The 24424-nt window shown below is 41.3% G+C and overlaps 1 protein-coding gene across 1 annotated transcript in view; it reads left to right on the top strand.

The window, feature by feature from the left end:
- Positions 1-24011, top strand: part of LOC128648567 (cytochrome b-245 light chain) — a 36961-nt gene extending 12950 nt beyond the window's left edge. Inside the window, exons 2-6 of the mRNA XM_053701320.1 lie at positions 3552-3621; positions 21289-21363; positions 21536-21619; positions 22602-22683; positions 22982-24011. Coding sequence (XP_053557295.1) covers positions 3552-3621; positions 21289-21363; positions 21536-21619; positions 22602-22683; positions 22982-23179 — 509 coding nt within the window. The 3' untranslated portion in view covers positions 23180-24011. The remainder of the gene's footprint in view (positions 1-3551; positions 3622-21288; positions 21364-21535; positions 21620-22601; positions 22684-22981) is intronic.
- The last annotated feature ends 413 nt before the right edge of the window (positions 24012-24424 follow it).

Raw genomic sequence — 24424 nt, 5'->3', positions numbered from 1 at the left:
TTGATCCAAGCCCAAGTGGGGGGCTGAAGATGTCCATGATCCGGCTGAAGTCTTGATCCAAGCGGGAGCTGAAGAGGTCCATGATCCGGCTGAAGTCTTCATCCAAGCGGGAGCTGAAGAGGTCCATGATCCGACTGAAGTCTTCATCCAAGCGGGAGCTGAAGAGGTCCATGATCCGGCTGAAGTAATCTATCAAGCTGCATCTTCAATCTTCTTTCTTCCGGATCCATGTTCATCCCGCCGATGCGGAACATCCATCTTCACTGACGACTTCCCGACGAATGACGGTTCCTTTAAGGGACGTCATTCAAGATGGCGTCCCTCAAATTTTGATTGGCTGATAGGATTCTATCAGCCAATAGGAATTAAGGTAGGAAAATTCTGATTGGCTGATGGAATCAGCCAATCAGATTCAAGTTCAATCCGATTGGCTGATCCAATCAGCCAATCAGATTGAGCTCGCATTCTATTGGCTGATCGGAATCCTACCTTAACTCCGATTAGCTGATAGAATCCTATCAGCCAATTGGAATTCGAGGGACGCCATCTTGGATGTTGTCCCTTAAAGGAACCGTCATTCGTCGGGAAGTCGTCGGTGAAGATGGATGTTCCGCGTCGGCGGGATGAACATGGATCCGGAAGAAAGAAGATTGAAGATGCCGCTTGGATGAAGACTTCAGTCGGATCATGGACCTCTTCAGCTCCCGCTTGGATGAAGACTTCAGCCGGATCATGGACCTCTTCAGCTCCCGCTTGGATCAAGACTTCAGCCGGATCATGGACATCTTCAGCCCCCCGCTTGGGCTTGGATCAAGACATCGGAGCCTGGACCAATCGCTGATACCCGGTGTGGTGAAGATAAGGTAGGAAGATCTTCAGGGGCTTAGTGTTAGGTTTATTTAAGGGGGGTTTGGGTTAGATTAGGGGTATGTGGGTGGTGGGTTGTAATGTTGGGGGGGGGGGTATTGTATGTTTTTCTTTTACAGGCAAAAGAGCTGAATTCTTTGGGGTATGCCCCGCAAAAGGCCCTTTTCAGGGCTGGTAAGGTAAAAGAGCTTTTCTATTTTAATTTTAGAATAGGGTAGGGCATTTTTTTTATTTTGGGGGTCTTTGTTATTTTATTAGGGGGCTTAGAGTAGGTGTAATTAGTTTAAAATTGTTGTAATATTTTTCTAATGTTTGTAAATATTTTTTTATTTTTTGTACTTTAGTTAGTTTATTTAATTGTATTTATTTGTAGGTATTGTATTTAATTAATTTATTGATAGTGTAGTGTTAGGTTTAATTGTAGGTAATTGTAGGTATTTTATTTAATTAATTTATTGATAGTGTAGTGTTAGGTTTAATTGTAACTTAGGTTAGGATTTATTTTACAGGTAATTTTGTAATTATTTTAACTAAGTAACTATTAAATAGTTCTTAACTATTTAATAGCTATTGTACCTGGTTAAAATAAATACAAAGTTGCCTGTAAAATAAATATTAATCCTAAAATAGCTACAATATAATTATAATTTATATTGTAGCTATATTATTGTTTATTTTACAGGTAAGTATTTAGCTTTAAATAGGAATAATTTATTTAATAAGAGTTAATTTATTTCGTTAGATTTAAATTATATTTAATTTAGGGGGGTGTTAGGGTTAAGGTTAGACTTAGCATTAGGGGTTAATAAATGTATTAGAGTAGCGGTGAGGTCCGGTCGGCAGATTAGGGGTTAATACTTGAAGTTAGGTGTCGACGATGTTAGGGAGGGCAGATTATGGGTTAATACTATTTATTATAGGGTTATTGAGGCGGGAGTGAGGCGGATTAGGGTTAATACTTTTATTATAGTAGCGGTGAGTTCCGGACGGCAGATTAGGGGTTAATAATTGTAGGTAGGTGGAGGCGACGGGGGCGGCAGATTAGGGGTTAATAAATATAATATAGGGGTCGGCGGTGTTAGGGGCAGCAGATTAGAGGTTCATAGGGATAACGTAGGTTGCGGTGTACGGAGCGGCAGATTAGGAGTTAAAAAAATTTAATAGAGTGGCAGCGATTTGGGGGGACCTCGGTTTAGGGGTACATAGGTAGTTTATGGGTGTTAGTGTACGTTAGAGCACAGTAGTTAAGAGCTTTATAAACTGGCATTAGCCCATAAAGCTCTTAACTCCTGACTTTTTTCTGCGGCTGGAGTTTTGTCGTTAGATTTCTAACGCTCACTTCAGCCAAGACTCTAAATACTGGCGTTAGGAAGATCCCATTGAAAAGATAGGATACGCAAATGGTGTAGGGGATCTGCGGTATGGAAAAGTTACGGCTGGAAAGTGAGCGTTAGACCCTTTCCTGACTGACTCTAAATACCAGCGGTAGCCCAAAACCAGCGTTAGGAGCCTCTAACGCTGGTTTTGACGGCTAACGCCAAATTCTAAATCTAGCCGTTAGTTTCAGTAAAGAATTGTAAATCTATCTATATATATAGAAGGTTTCAGTTTTCTGCAATCGCCCAACTTTTAGCCATGAAAAAGTTACACTTTTTTAAAAGATGTTCTATTAAAGGGACATAGAATTAAAAATGTAAATGCACATGAATGCGTTTATCTTTGAATAGAAGTACTTTTTTCATTACACATATAGTCACAAAAATACTTCTAATGAAACTTGATTGTTTAAAGAGACAGTCTAGTCAAAATGTAACTTTCATGATTCAGAAAGGACATGCAATTTTAAACAACTTTCCAATTTAAATTTATCATCAAATTTGCTTTGTTATCTTGGTAATCTTTGTTGAAAGCTAAACCTAGATAGGCTCATATGCTAATTTTCAAAGCCATTTTTACAGTTTTTCACAGCTAGACAGCGCTAGTTCATGTGTCATATAGATAACATTGTGCTCACTCCTGTGGAGTTATTTATGACTTAGCGCTAATTGGATAACATGCAAGTCTGACAAAAGAACTGAGATAAGTGGGCAGTCTGCAGAGGCTTAGGTACAAGGTAATCACAGAGGTCAAAATTATATTAATATAAACGTGTTGGTTATGCAAAACTGGGGAATGGGTAATAACGGGTTTATCTAACTTTTTAAACAATAAAAAAAATCTGGAGTAGACTGTCCCTTTAAGTGAGAGCTTTTACAATAGAGCATATATACATATGATCCATTTGTCCTGATTGAAACACCTGCTCAGATAGAGGTAGCATGTATTAGTCAGTAATGATGCAAATTCAATCATCAACAACATAATACATGCTATCTGAGCAGGCATGGTGTTGAACGCAGGTGCAAGGGGCATATGTATATATGCTTTGCACATAGTAAAAGCTATCACTGAAACAGTAGTAGAGTATTGAGAAATGATTATTTTTTAAATGGAATTGCATTTATGATTAATATGCCTTTTTCATTTTCAGTTTTATAGACCTATAATTCTGGAAATGTTCCTTCAAAGTTGTCCATTTGTCCTTAAGAGCTGGAGACAAGTGTCTCAGTTTTTACAGCCTTGGTATCCCTGTGGCGTAGTGCAATGATGAAGCTTTACAATGACAATTGTTTTTTCTTTTGCAGTTCTTCTCACCGGTGGTATTGTAGCAGTTGCTGGGCAATTTAAAGGCTGGGAATTTGGAGCCTATGGAATGTATCCTTTGCAATAACTTCACACATGAATGTCTGATTATCTATACTTCCTTTCCACTTAAAGGGATCTTTAACTAAAAAAAGAAAATAGAAAATCTAGCATACATAAGAACAGGGTGGATTTGATTTAAATCAAATTGATTTTAATCATTATTTTCTTCATAAATGGAAAAAGTCCACAGCTGCATTCATTACTTTTGGGAATTCAGAACCTGGCCACCAGGAGGAGGCAAAGACACCCCAGCCAAAGGCTTAAATACTCCTCCCACTCCCCTCATCCCCCAGTCATTCTTTGCATTTCGTCCCAGGAGGTTGGCAGAGAAGTGTCAGAAGTTTGCGATTAAGTCTCTTATAGAGGGTAGTACTCTTCGGCATGGGACTGGAGTTTTAAGTAGTCCTGTCAGCCTCTCAGTGAGAGCTTGGATGAAAGTTAGAATCCGGAGATGCAGGAAGAGTCTTTCTGCAAAACCATCCCAACTAATTTTTAACAGCTCCATAAGCAATCGGCGTTGACAAGTTTCGCTGCCTGCTTTCTTCTCTCAAGTCCATGGCAGAGGCAATGCTACTATCTGTCACACTTGAAGGGCCGTGTTCCTGTTCCACGGCGTAGATTCCGGTAAGATCATTTACTTTTACTTTCTTCATGATTGTATTGTACTACAAGTGTTTTCCCGAGAGGCTACCACCTTGCGGGACTAACTATAATTATTGTCTCAGTGAGGATCCTTTTGTATCTTGGAATCAAGGGTTAATATCTCCTGAGGGGGGTTATTGAACAGGGGGGTCTTTAATCATGTTTATGTGATTTGACTTTCTTATGTGTAGTGTTACTTAGGCTCATGGCTTGTGGAACATAACAGCCTTGAAAGTGACACAGCCTTTGCGGTCGTGCGCACTTTTTTTGGACTATACGGCTTACCTTGTGACTGGGCGTGGTCACATTTTTGACTCTCCGGTTCTGCATTCCTGACTGTGTGGCGACGAAAAAATTCTGGTCTGCTGGTGTCTGGTACATATGAGATGGTGAGTGCCCTAGCCATTGTGGGTATAAGGTGCCGTTTAGCTTTTTTCAAATTTGGCCCATTTTTTTGTATTCATATCTCAGTTATGGAGGACTCTGACGTTGAGATTGAAGTAGTCTCTGATTCAGATTCTACTTATTGCGAAGAATACGAATCGGCCCAGATGACACATGACAGTCAGTTATGTTCCGTAGGCCGTTTTAGAGGGCTCAATTCCTCGGGATCGGGGAATCAGGGGGCCGCTGAGCCACCTGCCTCTGGGGGTTCTGTCCCGCGAAAGGCAAGTTCCCTACCACTTACTGTTACTACATGTGCAGGTGAACAAGATTATGCTTATCCCTCCCTGGATGGTGGTTTGTTCCCTCCGGAGGTTGCAGCACGTTTCCGTATGCAAATACTTATAGCGTTAGCACATCTGCAGCTTCCAGATGTCTGTTTAAGATTATGTTCGTGTCCCGTCAACCCGGGTCACCCAGGCATGGGGTGGCTCATTCAGCGGTCCAGGGGAGTGACTGGTCCTGAGGCTCCAGCAGAGGTGTGCTGTGCTTTTCGATATAGACTAGCGTGCCTTCGTGTTCTGCTATAACATGTTTTGGAGTTGTTGGAGGAGCCCATCCTTAACGGATATAGGAGTTCTCAGTCTTCTACTTCGAATAGCACACAGAATTAAATATAAGGGGATGAAGTAATCTTCTTATAGTCTGATATTGAGTATTCTCCAGTCTGAGCTTGGACGTGCAGGGTTCCGCTGGGCCGGTCCTGCGGGTGTATCTGTTCTCCTTGGGTGAAAACCTACGGGTTGCCTTTTCTTTTATTTAATCCGTTGAGGATGACTTTTATTTTATTTAAAGAGCTTCAGAAATTTCCTTCTGGAATCAATACTCACGATTTCTTGATCGCTCTGGTTACTTCTACGGAAGATGTTTTGGGGACGCGTTTAGTCCTATGTTTGTCTGTTGATTATTTCTCCCTCCCTGGGGGTGAATATTACGGCCTTGACATTAATGGCTAAGGTTCAGCTTCTTCTGTCTTGAGGCCTATTTCAAACACATGGCGCCTGTTCTGCATGGCTGGTCCGGTTTAGGCGTTGTGATTGCATTATTATTTGTGTTTTTCTTATCTTGTTTTTGCAAGTGTCAGCTAAGCATTCTGAGGGGACCTGAGGGTCCATAGGACGTGGGGGACTGGCTCAGTCCTCATCAGCCTTTGAGTTGGTCGTCTGGGACTCGGTTGGAGTTCAAGTGCGTCACACTCCATTGGTTCTGATACATCGGGATTTGAGTGTTTCTTTCCCTGCATGGGTTGAGGATTTAGTACCTCCTTGCCGTCGTTATGGGCGGTCTTGACCTTCAAGGGCAATTGGAATTGTCCTTCTGGGCTTGTTCTTTTTGGGACTCTTCTTTTGGGTCGAGTTCTCTGGACTTTGTCCATTTTCTCCTTTTGGAAGGGCCATGCAGTCTTTTCTACTTTGGGAGTTAGTCGTTCCTTATTAGGAATTATAGTCTATGTGGTCTCCTTATCCTGGCTCTGTCTAGGGGTTGTTTCCGGGGGTTTGGGATGCTATACATTCTTTTTCCTTGGATATAGTTCACTGGTTCTGTACTCTGAGGAGATTATGGAGACTAGACTTTGTTAACTCGCTCTTCGGGTGACTTCGTCCCCGATATTTCCCTTGGTTCTGGAAGTTGGGTGTTGTACGCCTGTTAGGCTTAGAATCTTAGTGGTTCTGTCGTGCCCTAGCTCTTTCGGAGTTGGACTTCTGTAAGGGGTGTTCCCTTCCCCTTGGGTTGGGATTTATGAGTGAGTCTATCCTCTGTGTAATCTGTTTTATTCAGATGGAGTATTGTTGGTTTAAAAAATTCTGGGGCTCGGGCCTTACTTTTTTCTGGATCTTTCTGGGCTTAAGCCAGCTGGTCAGATTAGGGGTTAGCTCCATGGTTTCTCTACCTGGATCCCGCTGTGGGTGCAGGTACTCTTTCTTCATGACCTTATCTGGCATTCTTTTGCTGGAATTTTATGATCCTATAGCTGTTTTGGGAGCTCTAGTTTTCCAGGGAACAGAGACTATATTTTATGGTCTCGCTAGTTGAGTTACTAGCAACTTGGCCAGGAGTTCTGTGTTCTTAAATGGTATGTGCTTCCCTCTTGGGAAGTTCCCTTTTCATATTCCTCAGTGGCACCTGGATGTTTTTCATTCGGCTCAGACTATGGCCTTGGCCTTGTGAGCGTGTGCGCTGTTCATTAGCTGTGCCTTTCCCTTGGGGGGGGTTGTTTGCCTTTCTTAAGGAGGTGAGGTTTTCCTCTTTCTGGAGGATAGTTGTCCTGCCCTGTGTGCAGGGGGTTGGAACAGGTGGTTTATCCTGTACAGAGAGTGCTCCACTTTCTGGGATTGTTCTGTTCCATCTGGGGTTTTGCAGTCTCCAAGTTAGATCTCTTAGTTGCACTTGGTTTTTATGGGGTTCTCCTTGTGAGTACCTGTGGACGTGCTGTGTGGAGACTGCCATAGAGTGTCGGGCTAGATTTCATTGGGCTTCTGTCTTTTACTACCTATCTCTTTGGGGGTTCTCATTGGGAATACCTGTTTGTAGGTGCTTCTGGAGGGCTCCCGAGCTCTGTTGGGGAGCCTGAGGCCATCCCATCTTGCCCTTTTATCTGGTGGTTGGGGTCCTTTCTGTCCCCCTGTCTTTCAGTCCTGTAGGTTACTTGGGTCCGGTATTGGAATAGAATCTGAGATATGTTGTCTATCCTTGAATCGTTGAGGTACGGTGAGCCTCTTTAAGGTTCTGGGCTCTTCGTTGTTCCAGACACATGGGTAGGCCTTGCGGCTTTGAATAACCTGCAGTGTTCCCCCTAATTAGTGGAAGTTAGCAGTCTGTCAGTTGGTGATTGGCTATCTATTTTATTTTTCAAGTCATCTTGCTACTGCAGCGTGTGGTGTTTAGAGGTTGCTTCTCTGGGTTTGATGCACGTGTTGGTTTGGGAATATTTTGATATTCTGAGTTACTGGTGACTTGGGACTCCGGTTTCAGTTGTTTTTTTAGGGCGGTTGCTCTGTTTTTTTCAGAGAATTTTTCTTCTCTGTTCTGATTGCCGGTCTCAACCTTGTTGTTCTGTACAGTTTGGGGTCTGGGCATTGCCTTCCCTTGTTTCAGGAACCCTTAAGGCCCATGTGAGCTTGGCTCATTTTTTGGGGTTTTCCATTTTTATTTGGATCTTATTGCACCCTGTTTAGGGTCTTCCGAGAATCCTTGTTTGTTCCTCCATGTCCTCTCCCCTTTGGGAGTTTTCGATTGTTGTTCCCCTTCCTCTGTAAGGGTGTGTGGTTGAGGAACGACCTTTGGGCAATGGTGTCTCCTGGAGGAGTGTTGGCTCAGTTGAGTCTATTTCCGTGGTCTCTAGCACGGCTTGTGGACTCTCTGCGGGTTGGTGTCCTTGGGGCAGTTTTTCCTTTTCATATGTTTTCCCACGAAGTGGGATTTTTGCTGGGTTGTGGTTTCAGGCCTGGTGCCCTCAGAATGGGCCACCTCTTTTACCCTCCCGTTTTTAGCATTCATTGTCCTCTATAGCTTGGGTATTGTTTTCCCAAAAGTAATGAATGCAGCTGTGGACTCTTTCTTTAGTTATATTAGACCATTACTGATTTGGTTATATATAATTAGATATGTATAGATAAAGCATTTTAAGGTGAACTATCTCCAGTTTAATTGGTTAAGCAATTATATTTGATCAACTTTTCACCTGTACTTTATTGGAAGGAGAAAAATGATTACATTAATAATAGCAATTGAAATAGTTTTACATAACTAAAACAATAACATTATTTTTCATTTTTAATGCTTGCCCCTCCCTCCTCACACCTAGGTCCTTGTGCAGATCTATTCTACTCCAAACAAACTAATATTCACTGAGCTTCTTGAAACTTAGTATGGGTTGATTCTGTGTACATAGATTTGCAGGGGAGCAATGTAATTAACCCCTTAGTGACCAGACTATTTTTCAATTTTCTTACCGTTAGGGACCAGGGCTGTTTTTACATTTCTGTGGTGTTTGTGTTTAGCTGTATTGTCCTCTTACTCATTTACTGTACCCACACAAGAAAATAGAGCGACGCACTCAACTGAGACAGAACAAAAGCTAGAAAAACTTCCATGCTTGTCCACAAGGCCAGTGCCACTCAGGGTGCAGTCTCTTTTAGCACATTATGCCTTTCACAGAGAAAAAATATCCTGTAGCATATCAGTTTGAGCCTGTCAGTCCAGCACCGAAGTACCAGGCAATTCTTCGCTGAACAAGAGAAAACAACAAACCCCAGACGTACGTTTCGGCCTCTCTTGGACCTCGTCAGTGAGGTGCAGTTGCATCTCTTTAGGGCATATGTGTAAGGAGTCCACGCCTGGTTTCCCCTTTTTACTCATAGGGAGATGCCCTAGAAAGATGCAACTTTTTGGTAATTAGAATGATGCTAAACGCCGCTGCAAACCGCACTTGTATTATGCCCAGCAGTGAAGGTGTTAATTAGGTAGCTTGTAGGGTTAATTTTAGCTTTAGTCTATAGATTACCCTCCCACCTGACAGATCCCACCTCCCTGATCCCTCTCTAATTCTTCTCAAACAGCTCTTTCCTCCCCCACCCCACAATGGTCACCCCCAGTCTGCCAGTTCTAAAATAAAAGGTGTATGTGTGTGTGTATATATATATATATATATATATATCCTTTTTTTATATATCCCCCCCCCCCAGCTCTCTTAACTTCCCCCCCTTCCTATTTGCAGCCATCTTAGGTACTGCAGCTGTCTGCCAGCACCCAGTTTGCAGTAATATTGGGCTACATTTTTATTTTATTTTTAATAAACCCATTTTTTCCGTAGTGTAGCTGCCCCCCCTTTAATACCATACCCACCTCCCCCTCCCAGATTCCTTTCACTCCTTCCTCTCACAAATATGTTTGCGTAGCGTAGCGGTTCCACTCGCTCATGCCCTCCTCAAGCTCTCTCCAGCGATGGGCCGCCCAGCCGCCTCCCTCCTATCCCTCCCACACCACCAACAATCTGCACCATTGCTGCCCGATGCAGAGAGGGCCACAGAGTGGTCCACTCTGCATTGGTTGCTTACCAGAGGGTATTGAACGATGCCTCAATTTCGAGGCTTCGCTGTAATACCCTAAAAGCAGCTGAAAGTGATAACAATCACTTCCAACGCTTAAAACCCCTGAGGACGTACAAGGCACGTACTTGGTTATTAACGACCGTTTTTTGTAGGACGTAAATTGTACGTCCTTGGTCGTTAAGGGGTTAAAGGAACAGTAAAGTCAAAATTAAACTTTCATGATTCAGAAAGAACATGCAATTTTTTACAATTTTCCAATTGACTTCTCTAATTTGTTTTGTTCTCTTGGTATCCATTGTTGAAAAGCCTGCATAGGTAGGCTCAGAAGCAATGCACTACTGTGAGCTAGCTGCTTGTCACTGTCACCCAATGTATTCAGCTAGGCCCCAGTAGAGCATTGCTCTCCTTCAACAAAGGATTCCAAGAGAATGAAGCAAATGTGATAATAGAAGTAAATCTGAAAATGGTATGCTCTACCTGAAAACCCAAAAGTTATCTTTCATGATTATGTCCCTTTAATGTCTATTGATCAACTCTGTATGTAAACTTTATAACATTTTGCTGTGAAGAAGGGGCATGTTATTTCTGCAGACACAAATTCACAGTTTTGAGAACTAAAAAAAACAGTAATATGTTATATCTTCAAGATAAAAATTGTCCAAAATAATCTGACAGAAACCTTTGGGAGAGCATGACATTGTGAATGGATTAATGGAATTAATTTACCAAAAAAACATTACAGCCATCAATATATATTTTAAAAGCTCTTTTAGATACCGCAAATAAATAAAATGGCTTTATTGTCCATACTCACAGCTAGATTTGAGTTTTGTCGGTAACGACCCGAAAAACTAACGCCGGCTTTTTTCTGGCCGCACCCTTAAAGGAACCGTCATTCGGCTAGTAGGCGTCGGGAGAAGAGGATGTTCCGCGTCGGAGGTCTGCAAGATGGATCCGGAAGAAAGAAGATTGAAGATGCCGTTGATAGAAGACTTCATCCAGATCATGGACCTCTTCAGCTCCCGCTTGGATGAAGACTTCATCCGGATCATGGACCTCTTCAGCTCCCGCTTGGATGAAGACTTCAGCCGGATCATGGACCTCTTCAGCCCCCCGCTTGGGCTTGGATCAGGACATCGGAGGACCTCTTCAGGACAGATCGGTGAACCTGGTATGGTGAAGATAAGGTAGGAAGATCTTCAGGGGCTTAGTGTTAGGTTTATATAAGGGGGGTTTGGGTTAGATTAGGGGTATGTGGGTGGTGGGTTGTAATGTTGGGGGGGTATTGTATGTTTTTTTTTTACAGGCAAAAGAGCTTAATTCTTTGGGGCATGCCCCGCAAAGGGCCCTGTTCAGGGCTGGTAAGGTAAAAGAGCTTTGAACTTTAGTAATTTAGAATAGGGTAGGGCATTTTTTTATTTTGGGGGGGCTTTGTTATTTTATTAGGGGGCTTAGAGTAGGTGTAATTAGTTTAAAATTGTTGTAATATTTTTCTTATGTTTGTAAATATTTTTTTATTTTTTGTAACTTAGTTCTTTTTTATTTTTTGTACTTTAGCTAGTTTATTTAATTGTATTTATTTGTAGGAATTGTATTTAATTAATTTATTGATAGTGTAGTGTTAGGTTTAATTGTAGGTAATTATAGGTAGTTTATTTAATTAATTTATTGATAGTGTAGTGTTAGGTTTAATTGTAACTTAGGTTAGGATTTATTTTACAGGTAATTTTGTAATTATTTTAACTATTTTAGCTATTAAATAGTTCTTAACCATTTAATAGCTATTGTACCTGGTTAAAATAAATACAAAGTTATCTGTAAAATAAATATAAATCCTAAAATAGCTATAATATAATTATAATTTATATTGTAGCTATATTAGGATTTATTTTACAGGTAAGTATTTATCTTTAAATAGGAATAATTTATTTAATAAGAGTTAATTAATTTCGTTAGATTAAAATTATATTTAATTTAGGGGGGTGTTAGTGTTAGGGTTAGACTTAGCTTTAGGGGTTAATACATTTATTAGAATAGCGGTGAGGTCCGGTCGGCAGATTAGGGGTTAATAAGTGTAGGCAGGTGGAGGCGACGTTGTGGGGGGCAGATTAGGGGTTAATAAATATAATATAGGGGTCGGCGGTGTTAGGGACAGCAGATTAGGGGTACATAAGGATAACGTAGGTGGCGGCGCTTTGCAGTCGGCAGATTAGGGGTTAATAAGTGTAGGTAGGTGGAGGCGACGTTGTGGGGGGCAGGTTAGGGGTTAATAAATATAATACAGGGGTCGGCGGTGTTAGGGGCAGCAGATTAGGGGTACATAAGGATAACGTAGGTGGCGGTCGGCAGATTAGGGGTTAAAAAAATGTAATCGAGTTGCGGCGATGTGGGGGGACCTCGGTTTAGGGGTACATAGGTAGTTTATGGGTGTTAGTGTACTTTAGAGCACAGTAGTTAAGAGCTTTATAAACCGGCGTTAGCCCAGAAAGCTCTTAACTACTGACTTTTTTCCTGCGGCTGGAGTTTTGTCGTTAGAATTCTAACGCTCACTTCAGACACGACTCTAAATACCGGAGTTAGAAAGATCCCATTGAAAAGATAGGATACGCAATTTACGTAAGGGGATCTGCGGTATGGAAAAGTTGTGGCTGAAAAGTGAGCGTTAGACCCTATTTTGAGTGACTCCAAATACCGGAGTTAGCCTAAAACCAGCGTTAGGAGCCTCTAACGCTGGTTTTCACGGCTAACGCCAAACTCCAAATCTAGACCTTAGATTTTATTCATACCTGTTTTAGCCCATTGTTCTTTTTTTCAGACTTCTCTTCCTGGTTTACACCTTCCTTGTGATCTAGGAGTTCCCCTTCCCTGTAATTTTTATCTGGAAATTCCTTTATCCCTCACGCGTATCCTGTAATTATCTTCCTGTCATGTTCTTGATTTTATCCTTTACATTTTCCCTGTTGAACCTGTTCCTTATTTAAAGGGATATTAAACAATAAATACATGCTAGACATAGTGATGTATTCAAAACAAAGATTAGCCTGAGAATACGTGGATGTATTTTTTTTACAGTTATATTAGTTGTTTAAATATTGAAGATATAACTGTAAAGGTTTAGTTTCTATGAAGTACCTTAGTTTCTATAAAGAGTGGAACATAGGATTAAAGTAATTATCTAAAAGGGTTTCCACACAGCCATTGCTTGCACAGTCTCTTTTATTGTCTGTTTTAAATTTGTCCCTGATTGTCCTCAGCAGGAGAGGGAAATAAATAGAAAACTTAACTTCAAACATGGTGGTACCCATTATTTCATAAAAACTCAGTGGAATTTAGAAAATCAACAATTTTTAGAACTAAATTACAGGAAAAGGGGCAAAATAAATAAACTATATTGCAAATTATTTTTTTTTTGTTTTTTTTTAAACTATACTTAAACATTTTATATTACAATCTCATATTGTTTAATATCCCTTTTAAAGGGAAACTAAACCACCTGAGATTATTCATTTTCAGCTCATGTAAAACCATCCTTAATTGACCTCAGCAGGAAATATCAAATAAGAACAGGACTTTTTTTAACCTGGGATAAAATCTCAGCGCCTATTACTAAAATGAAACTAAAACTTTACATTTATCTCTTAAATATTGATACTAATATAGGGGTCAATCACAGTCCTTTAGAACAACTAATCTAAATAGTTTTCAACAGAAAATTACCATTAAATTCTATAGGGGTTTTCGTAAATAAATCAGTTACATTTTTCTAAAATATTGCATATGATTCTGAGCATATATTTGCTTTGAACACGTCATTAAATCCTGCATACTTCTGTATCAAATTATAATCAGTTTCTTTTTTCGATATCTCACAGCAATATATTTTTTTATTTAATAGTGTGTAAAAAATATAGTTCATAACCCACTTTCTCCAACATAGGTGTGTCCGGTCCACGGCGTCATCCTTACTTGTGGGATATTCTCTTCCCCAACAGGAAATGGCAAAGAGCCCAGCAAAGCTGGTCACATGATCCATCCTAGGCTCCGCCTACCCCAGTCATTCTCTTTGCCGTTGTACAGGCAACATCTCCACGGAGATGGCTTAGAGTTTTTTAGTGTTTAACTGTAGTTTTTTTATTCAATCAAGAGTTTGTTATTTTAAAATAGTGCTGGTATGTACTATTTACTCTGAAACAGAAAAGAGATGAAGATTTCTGTTTGTAAGAGGAAAATGATTTTAGCAACCGTTACTAAAATCCATGGCTGTTCCACACAGGACTGTTGAGAGGAATTAACTTCAGTTGGGGGAACAGTGAGCAGTCTTTTGCTGCTTGAGGTATGACACATTCTAACAAGACGATGTAATGCTGGAAGCTGTCATTTTCCCTATGGGATCCGGTAAGCCATTTTTATTCAGACAGTAAATAAGGGCTTCACAAGGGCTTATTAAGACTGTAGACATTTTCTGGGCTAAATCGATTCATATATACACATATTTAGCCTTGAGGAATCATTTAATCTGGGTATTTTTGTAAAATAATATCGGCAGGCACTGTTTTAGACACCTTATTCTCTAGGGGCTTTCCCTAATCATAGGCAGAGCCTCATTTTCGCGCCGGTATTGCGCACTTGTTTTTGAGAAGCATGACATGCAGTCGCATGTGTGAGGAGCTCTGATACATAGAAAAGACTTTCTGAAGGCGTCATTTGGTATCGTATTCCCCTTTGGACTTGGTTGGGTCTCAGCAAAGCAGATACCAGGGACTGTAAAGGGGTTAAAGATAAAAACGGCTCCGGTTCCGTTATTTTAAGGGTTAAAGCTTCCAAATTTGGTGTGCAATACTTTTAAGGCTTTAAGACACTGTGGTGAAATTTTGGTGAATTTTGAACATTTCCTTCATACTTTTTCGCAATTGCAGTAATAAAGTGTGTTCAGTTTAAAATTTAAAGTGACAGTAACGGTTTTATTTTAAAACGTTTTTTGTACTTTGTTATCAAGTTTATGCCTGTTTTAACATGTCTGAACTACCAGATAGACTGTGTTCTGAATGTGGGGAAGCCAAGGTTCCTTCTCATTTAAATAGATGTGATTTATGTGACACTGAAAATGATGCCCAAGATGATTCCTCAAGTGAGGGGAGTAAGCATGGTACTGCATCATTCCCTCCTTCGTCTACACCAGTCTTGCCCACTCAGGAGGCCCCTAGTACATCTAGCGCGCCAATACTCCTTACTATGCAACAATTAACGGCTGTAATGGATAATTCTATCAAAAACATTTTAGCCAAAATGCCCACTTATCAGCGCAAGCGCGACTGCTCTGTTTTAGATACTGAAGAGCATGGGGACGCTGATGATAATGGTTCTGAAATGCCCCTACACCAGTCTGAGGGGGCCAGGGAGGTTTTGTCTGAGGGAGAAATTTCAGATTCAGGGAAAATTTCTCAACAAGCTGAACCCGATGTGATTACATTTAAATTTAAGTTGGAACATCTCCGCGCTCTGCTTAAGGAGGTATTATCCACTCTGGATGATTGTGAGAATTTGATCATCCCAGAGAAACTATGTAAAATGGACAAGTTCCTAGAGGTCCCGGGGCTCCCAGAAGCTTTTCCTATACCCAAGCGGGTGGCGGACATTGTAAATAAAGAATGGGAAAGGCCCGGTATACCTTTCGTCCCTCCCCCCATATTTAAAAAATTGTTTCCTATGGTCGACCCCAGAAAGGACTTATGGCAGACAGTCCCCAAGGTCGAGGGAGCGGTTTCTACTTTAAACAAACGCACCACTATACCCATAGAAGATAGTTGTGCTTTCAAAGATCCTATGGATAAAAAATTAGAAGGTTTGCTTAAAAAGATGTTTGTTCAGCAAGGTTACCTTCTACAACCAATTTCATGCATTGTCCCTGTCACTACAGCCGCGTGTTTCTGGTTCGATGAGCTAGTAAAGGCGATCGATAGTGATTCTCCTCCTTATGAGGAGATTATGGACAGAATCCGTGCTCTCAAATTGGCCAATTCTTTCACCCTAGACGCCACTTTGCAATTGGCTAGGTTAGCGGCGAAAAATTCTGGGTTTGCTATTGTGGCGCGCAGAGCGCTTTGGTTGAAATCTTGGTCAGCGGATGCGTCTTCCAAGAACAAACTACTTAACATTCCTTTCAAGGGGAAAACGCTGTTTGGCCCTGACTTGAAAGAGATTATCTCTGATATCACTGGGGGTAAGGGCCACGCCCTTCCTCAGGATAGGTCTTTCAAGGCCAAAAATAAACCTAATTTTCGTCCCTTTCGTAGAAACGGACCAGCCCCAAGTGCTACGTCCTCTAAGCAAGAGGGTAATACTTCTCAAGCCAAGCCAGCCTGGAGACCAATGCAAGGCTGGAACAAGGGAAAGCAGGCCAAGAAACCTGCCACTGCTACCAAGACAGCATGAAATGTTGGCCCCCGATCCGGGACCGGATCTGGTGGGGGGCAGACTCTCTCTCTTTGCTCAGGCTTGGGCAAGAGATGTTCTGGATCCTTGGGCACTAGAAATAGTCTCCCAAGGTTATCTTCTGGAATTCAAGGGGCTTCCCCCAAGGGGGAGGTTCCACAGGTCTCAATTGTCTTCAGACCATATAAAGAGACAGGCATTCTTACATTGTGTAGAAGACCTGTTAAAAATGGGAGTGATTCATCCTGTTCCATTAGGAGAACAAGGGATGGGGTTCTACTCCAATCTGTTCATAGTTCCCAAAAAAGAGGGAACGTTCAGACCAATCTTAGATCTCAAGATCTTAAACAAGTTTCTCAAGGTTCCATCGTTCAAAATGGAAACCATTCGAACAATTCTTCCTTCCATCCAGGAAGGTCAATTCATGACCACGGTGGATTTAAAGGATGCGTATCTACATATTCCTATCCACAAGGAACATCATCGGTACCTAAGGTTCGCATTCCTGGACAAGCATTACCAGTTCGTGGCGCTTCCTTTCGGATTAGCCACTGCTCCAAGGATTTTCACAAAGGTACTAGGGTCCCTTCTAGCGGTACTAAGACCAAGGGGCATTGCAGTAGTTCCTTACTTGGACGACATTCTGATTCAAGCGTCGTCCCTTCCTCAAGCAAAGGCTCACACGGACATAGTCCTGGCCTTTCTCAGATCTCACGGATGGAAAGTGAACGTGGAAAAGAGTTCTCTATCTCCGTCGACAAGGGTTCCCTTCTTGGGAACAATAATAGACTCCTTAGAAATGAGGATTTTTCTGACAGAGGCCAGAAAAACAAAACTTCTAAACTCTTGTCAAACACTTCATTCCGTTCCTCTTCCTTCCATAGCGCAGTGCATGGAAGTAATAGGTTTGATGGTAGCGGCAATGGACATAGTTCCTTTTGCGCGCATTCATCTAAGACCATTACAACTGTGCATGCTCAGTCAGTGGAATGGGGACTATACAGACTTGTCTCCGAAGATACAAGTAAATCAGAGGACCAGAGACTCACTCCGTTGGTGGCTGTCCCTGGACAACCTGTCACAAGGGATGACCTTCCGCAGACCAGAGTGGGTCATTGTCACGACCGACGCCAGTCTGATGGGCTGGGGCGCGGTCTGGGGACCCCTGAAAGCTCAGGGTCTTTGGTCTCGGGAAGAATCTCTTCTACCGATAAATATTCTGGAACTGAGAGCGATATTCAATGCTCTCAAGGCTTGGCCTCAGCTAGCAAAGGCCAAGTTCATACGGTTTCAATCAGACAACATGACGACTGTTGCGTACATCAACCATCAGGGGGGAACAAGGAGTTCCCTGGCGATGGAAGAAGTGACCAAAATCATTCAATGGGCGGAGACTCACTCCTGCCACCTATCTGCAATCCACATCCCAGGAGTGGAAAATTGGGAAGCGGATTTTCTGAGTCGTCAGACATTACATCCGGGGGAGTGGGAACTCCATCCGGAAATCTTTGCCCAAATTACTCAACTGTGGGGCATTCCAGACATGGATCTGATGGCCTCTCGTCAGAACTTCAAGGTTCCTTGCTACGGGTCCAGATCCAGGGATCCCAAGGCGACTCTAGTAGATGCACTAGTAGCACCTTGGACCTTCAAACTAGCTTATGTATTCCCGCCGTTTCCTCTCATCCCCAGGCTGGTAGCCAGGATCAATCAAGAGAGGGCGTCGGTGATCTTGATAGCTCCTGCGTGGCCACGCAGGACTTGGTATGCAGATCTGGTGAATATGTCATCGGCTCCACCATGGAAGCTACCTTTGAGACGAGACCTTCTTGTTCAAGGTCCGTTCGAACATCCGAATCTGATCTCACTCCAGCTGACTGCTTGGAGATTGAACGCTTGATCTTATCAAAACGAGGGTTCTCAGATTCTGTTATTGATACTCTTGTTCAGGCCAGAAAGCCTGTAACTAGAAAAATTTACCACAAAATATGGAAAAAATATATCTGTTGGTGTGAATCTAAAGGATTCCCTTGGGACAAGGTAAAGATTCCTAAGATTCTATCCTTTCTTCAAGAAGGATTGGAGAAAGGATTATCTGCAAGTTCCTTGAAGGGACAGATTTCTGCCTTGTCTGTGTTACTTCACAAAAAGCTGGCAGCTGTGCCAGATGTTCAAGCCTTTGTTCAGGCTCTGGTTAGAATCAAGCCTGTTTACAAACCTTTGACTCCTCCTTGGAGTCTCAACTTAGTTCTTTCAGTTCTTCAGGGGGTTCCGTTTGAACCCTTACATTCCGTTGATATTAAGTTATTATCTTGGAAAGTTTTGTTTTTGGTTGCAATTTCTTCTGCTAGAAGAGTTTCAGAATTATCTGCTCTGCAGTGTTCTCCTCCTTATCTGGTGTTCCATGCAGATAAGGTGGTTTTACGTACTAAACCTGGTTTTCTTCCAAAAGTTGTTTCTAACAAAAACATTAACCAGGAGATAGTCGTACCTTCTTTGTGTCCGAAACCAGTTTCGAAGAAGGAACGTTTGTTGCACAATTTGGATGTTGTTCGCGCTCTAAAATTCTATTTAGATGCTACAAAGGATTTTAGACAAACATCTTCCTTGTTTGTTGTTTATTCTGGTAAAAGGAGAGGTCAAAAAGCAACTTCTACCTCTCTCTCTTTTTGGATTAAAAGCATCATCAGATTGTCTTATGTGACTGCCGGACGGCAGCCTCCTGAAAGAATCACAGCTCATTCCACTAGGGCTGTGGCTTCCACATGGGCCTTCAAGAACGAGGCTTCTGTTGATCAGATATGTAGGGCAGCGACTTGGTCTTCACTGCACACTTTTACCAAATTTTACAAGTTTGATACTTTTGCTTCTTCTGAGGCTATTTTTGGGAGAAAGGTTTTGCAAGCCGTGGTGCCTTCCATTTAGGTGACCTGATTTGCTCCCTCCCTTCATCCGTGTCCTAAAGCTTTGGTATTGGTTCCCACAAGTAAGGATGACGCCGTGGACCGGACACACCTATGTTGGAGAAAACAGAATTTATGTTTACCTGATAAATTACTTTCTCCAACGGTGTGTCCGGTCCACGGCCCGCCCTGGTTTTTTAATCAGGTCTGATAATTTATTTTCTTTAACTACAGTCACCACGGTATCATATGGTTTCTCCTATGCAAATATTCCTCCTTAACGTCGGTCGAATGACTGGGGTAGGCGGAGCCTAGGAGGGATCATGTGACCAGCTTTGCTGGGCTCTTTGCCATTTCCTGTTGGGGAAGAGAATATCCCACAAGTAAGGATGACGCCGTGGACCGGACACACCGTTGGAGAAAGTAATTTATCAGGTAAACATAAATTCTGTTTTTAAACAATTAATCTTGTACACAAATTAAATCTATTAATTATAACATTACTCAAATGATATGAAATTCCTAATTTAAAACGTGTCTCTAATTTAATACTATTCTTTAATGCAGGATGTATCAATTAAACATATTACAATACTCCCAACCTTGCCGCATCTTGCAGAATTTTTATGGGCTGGCTGGGAGGTCTGCAAAGTATAAGGGGCAAATGTCCCGGTTTCCCAAGAATTGACCAGACTCATGACACACACAGACTCCACCCAACACTTCCAACAGCACACGCAAAGCCCCACCTCTCCCAGTCTCCATAAAACATTGCCCACATGACCCGCACACATTCATGTCCCAGAAAGCCTTTGGGAAATGTCAGGACCAATGGTATTGGGCATTCATTGGCAATATTGAATCTTTGCCTAATTTTTCATATAATTCATTGGAGTAGATTGAGTAGAATTACAAAACAAAAACATACAAGGTGCTTTAACATATTTCTCAGTGGAGTTCTTACAGAGATTGGAATTCACAATCTAATGCAGGGGTGATAATGCTTTTCGAGAATGTGTGCCCAAGTTGAAAGTTTTCTTTTTTTTTAGAAAGTTATCTCCAAGTGCTCATTTTAAAATTAAGAGGAACATTAAAGAAACATTAAAATATTATTTATTTTTTTGTTTTGTTTTAAATCCATGACATATGTAAGCAATTAAAACGGAATTGCTTAAAATAATTTAAACCAATCAGTATTGTGATAGCCCAGAAGCCAACATGCCAACTTGAACCATAGGTTCACCACCCCTGCTCTCAGGGGCGGAACTACCATTGTTGCAGTGGCACCAAGGCCTAAGTGCTGGGGGGGGGGGGGCGATATTAGCTACTCTATGCAAAGGTGTGTGTACAATCCTAATGCATGGGAGCCTTGTATTAGTGCAGGTTGCAGATCCATCTATATATCTTCAAAATCATTATAAACAGCAGCATGTATAATATTACTATTTCTTACTAATGAGTTGCCTTTTAGGGGCCCCAAAGACAAATTTTGCAACAGGGCCCTCTGTTGAGTACATCAGCTACCAGGCAATTCTCATAAGTATTTGTACAGTTAACCCCAGCCGTACGTTTTGGCCTATATGGAGTTCATCAGTGGAACTGTAGCTATATTTCTCTAGGCACAGTGAGCAAGGGGTCCACGTCTGGTTGCCCCCATTAGCCTTAGGGAGACTAAAATACATATGAGAAATTGGATGGTACCCACCCAGGATGCAGCTTCTGTCTGCCCAATCTGTGCTTTCCAAGAAGAGAACTTTCCTGTAGTATATCAGTCTGAACCCATCCAAAAGGACAGTCCAGCCTGTCCCTAAGGGTGATGGGGGAAGCCATACATGGACATAGACTCCTTGCCCAATGTGCTTAGAGGAATATGGTTGCACCACACTGACGAAGCCCAAATAAAACCCAAAAGGATTTACTGGGTTTGCCATGTTCCTTTTTCAGTGAGGGATTGTCTGGTGTTTCTGGGCTGGACTGCCCTTGTTAGGTAGGATCAGACTAATATAATTCATGAAAGTTCTTCTCTGTGAAAAGCACAATTGGTCTAAAAGATGCTGATCCCTGGTGGTAAATCACCATAGAACAAGCTACTGAGCTGTTGTTCATTCCTGAGAAAATGCTTCTTTTTATCTATGTAACAGTTTATTGTTAGTCTGTGAAAATTTAGCTGAAAAGTAGAAACAATTCTTAACATCCAACTTCAGTGCTGCTGGAGTCTTTGTTTGTCTGCTGGAGTACCCACGAAGCAAGCGCAAGAAGGGTTCCACAATGGAGAGATGGTAAGTCTCTGTATGGTGTCTTAAGGGTTTTGTGTGTTGGAGTTCTATAGAACTCCATCACTATTTCTATGGGTGGGATATGCAAAGTCTTTATCTGCAGTTGCCACATTGTAGTGATGTTTTTGAAAACAATGTGGGTTTTAGATAAAAAGTATTTTTGTCCTCTTTACAGTGGCCAGTCATGCATGTCAACTGTTCTTAAAGCATTTGGTCCCCTGACACGTAATTACTATGTCCGCGCTATCCTCCATGCAGCGTAAGTATCTTATACCAGAAACTATGATATCATTTTGAATTATAGCCAGTATACCTCTCAAGATGAAACCATTTACTCACACATGACACAACTAAGATTTTAATCCACTCATTCATAATTTCCATCCTTGAGTATTGGAACTACATCCTTTCTTGTCTTCCTAGTTGCCTTCTATCCCATTTAGAATCCATAATGAATGCATCTGCTAAACTTACATGTCACTCCTCATCTGATTCACCTCTCTGCCAATCCCTCCACTGGCTTCCTCTAATCTCCAGAAACTAAATGTAAAATCCTGAACCTAACCTTCAAGGCTCAATAAAACTGCTCCCTCCTATATATCTGCCCTTGTCTTTAGATACTCTCCCACTCATTCAGTTTGCTCTGCCCAAGACATGCTTTGTTCCCCCCTCTTTTGTTCACATACACATCTACAGGATTTTGTCAGATTTGCCTCAGAAGATTTACCACTAGCTTTCAAAGTTTAAAATGCTCCTTAAAAATCTACTATCCAGGAAGGCTTACAATCTACACTAAACTTCTTACCCCAATTGATCTCCTTCCTTTATCTACTCCATTTTGCAACCTCTCAGCATGCAATCTCACAATCAGGTCCTGTAGATCACTTTTATATAAGGGATCTACAACAATTGGCAACTCACAGCAGGTCCCTATACCCATTTATATGGTCTATTATTGCCTCTTATACATGTTACCATTTGTGTGTTGCACTTATGTTTATATTGCTGTGGAATCTACTGGGGCTCTACTTATAAATTATAATAATAAATGTAATGGGAGGATATATCAGTATATGAAATAATCATCCCTTAACACCTAGCCAATGAAAGTGCATTGTTAATTTGTCTAGTAATCTAATAATCCATTTCTTATATATAAACTGTCTATTTTAATTGTCAAATTTACATGTCCAAGAATCCTTTGGTTTTGGAGTCTTAATATTGCTTTTTTGTACCAACAGCCTAGCCGTACCTGGAGGTTTTATCTTATCCACAATATTGGGCACTGTGTGTCTAGGCATTGCCAGCATTATATACTTCTTGGTAAGCATCCTGGGAGACATACTGTTCACTTAGTGGGACTAGGGATAAGGGCATAGTTACCTTTTGTAGAAATGCTGTCAAATTAATGAGAATAGAGTATGGAAGTATAATGACTATTCTCATTGTGATCTATTAGACTATTCAGATTATTAGTCCCCATGCATCAGCTCAGGTCTTTTAGTAAATGTATTAATAATGTTGTTGTAGTTTAGTGTAAAGCATACTACACTTACTACACATCATACTACAGGTAGTACACAGTTTAAGTTACTTTTGCTACCTTTTGTTCTTTCTGCAGGCTGCTATACGTGGTGAGGAATGGCGTCCCATTGAAATGAAACCAGAAAAGAAATTAAAAATTGCAGAGACCATCAAACGCCCTCCTGAGAACCCTCCTCCCCGTCCACCACCAGAAGTGAGAAGGAAGCAAGTTGATGAAGTTTCTTTGGGAGGAGGCCATGTAAACCCCATTGTTGTTACTGATGATGCAGTATAATATTGTCATTAACACATTGTTGGAGACAGATATATCTTCCTCTTCCATTCACTTGGGCTTTCTTTTTTTAAAGCCTTTTTTTAATGGACTTTTTTGGCTACACCAACACTGCTTTACTATGGTGCCTTGTTCGTCTTTAGAAATACAAAGACTAGGGGTAAGAGTTTGTGAAATTCATCACTCTCTTACTCAGCAACTCAGTTCAGTGTGGTTGGGCCATAGAGTCAAAACAAATCATGAACTCAATATTTAAAGTTTAAGAACAAGATATTTGATCTCACTTCCTTATTCATATTTTGCAAAACTAAGAGATAGCGCTGAAGACTGTTTGCTATATGTTACTTGGTAAGCTACTAGATGTAATGTATTGTGTTAACTATATTGTGGTTTAACTGGAGAAGATGACAGCCACCCCTTGGTGTAAAATAAAACAAATGCAGATGTACCTAAATTGAAATGTTTATATTTCACTAGCTAAAAAATATCCACCTGTAATATGGACAGGCAGATGATGCATATTACTATCACCATAAACTGTCATTGATCAGAGATTATTGCTTCTGTGAAATAATAGGTTTGGTCATTTCAGAATTCCTGCAAACCTTTCCACAGGGGGCCTCATTCAAGTGCAATATGTCCGTTGGCTCCTTACTCTGGCTCTGTCTTATTATGATGTCTCCCTTTTTCCTACCTATATGCAAATCACAATATCACTGTATATGAACCACAAATCACTGGATACATAGACTTAGTAGCTGCTTATTACTGCCTGCTTTCTGTTCATGCAAAGGTATGACACTGCTGCTTTTATAATAAATGTTTATATATAGTCCCTCTGAATTGTTTTTATTTTAGCTAAAAGCTACAATTGCTCATATCAATTCCACACCCTGCTGTTTCAAAAGATACATTGTACACCTACTAGTTCTCTGCACTGGTTATTTACCTCCCAACTGTCCCTATTTAAGAGGGATAGTCCCTAATTTTCAGATCTGTCCCTTTGAGACAGTAATATGTCCCTATTTGCCGAATTTCCTTTATCCCAACCCATAAACAGCACAAACTCGCCCAAAAAAACATTCAGACATGCCCACTGATCACCCCACCTACTATCCACCAGTGACCCAACCCCCTCTGACATGGGCCTATCAGCAAAATGACAATGGCCCTTCTCAACCCCCCGAGTCCCTAATACTTAGCCACAAATATTGGGTGATATAGACAAACACTTCCATCCGTTCATTA

Source organism: Bombina bombina, chromosome 1, assembly GCF_027579735.1.
Source record: "Bombina bombina isolate aBomBom1 chromosome 1, aBomBom1.pri, whole genome shotgun sequence".
Lineage (NCBI taxonomy): Eukaryota > Metazoa > Chordata > Amphibia > Anura > Bombinatoridae > Bombina > Bombina bombina.
The sequence above is the reverse complement of the archived record's forward strand: the minus strand, read 5'-3'. Positions and strand labels throughout refer to the sequence as shown.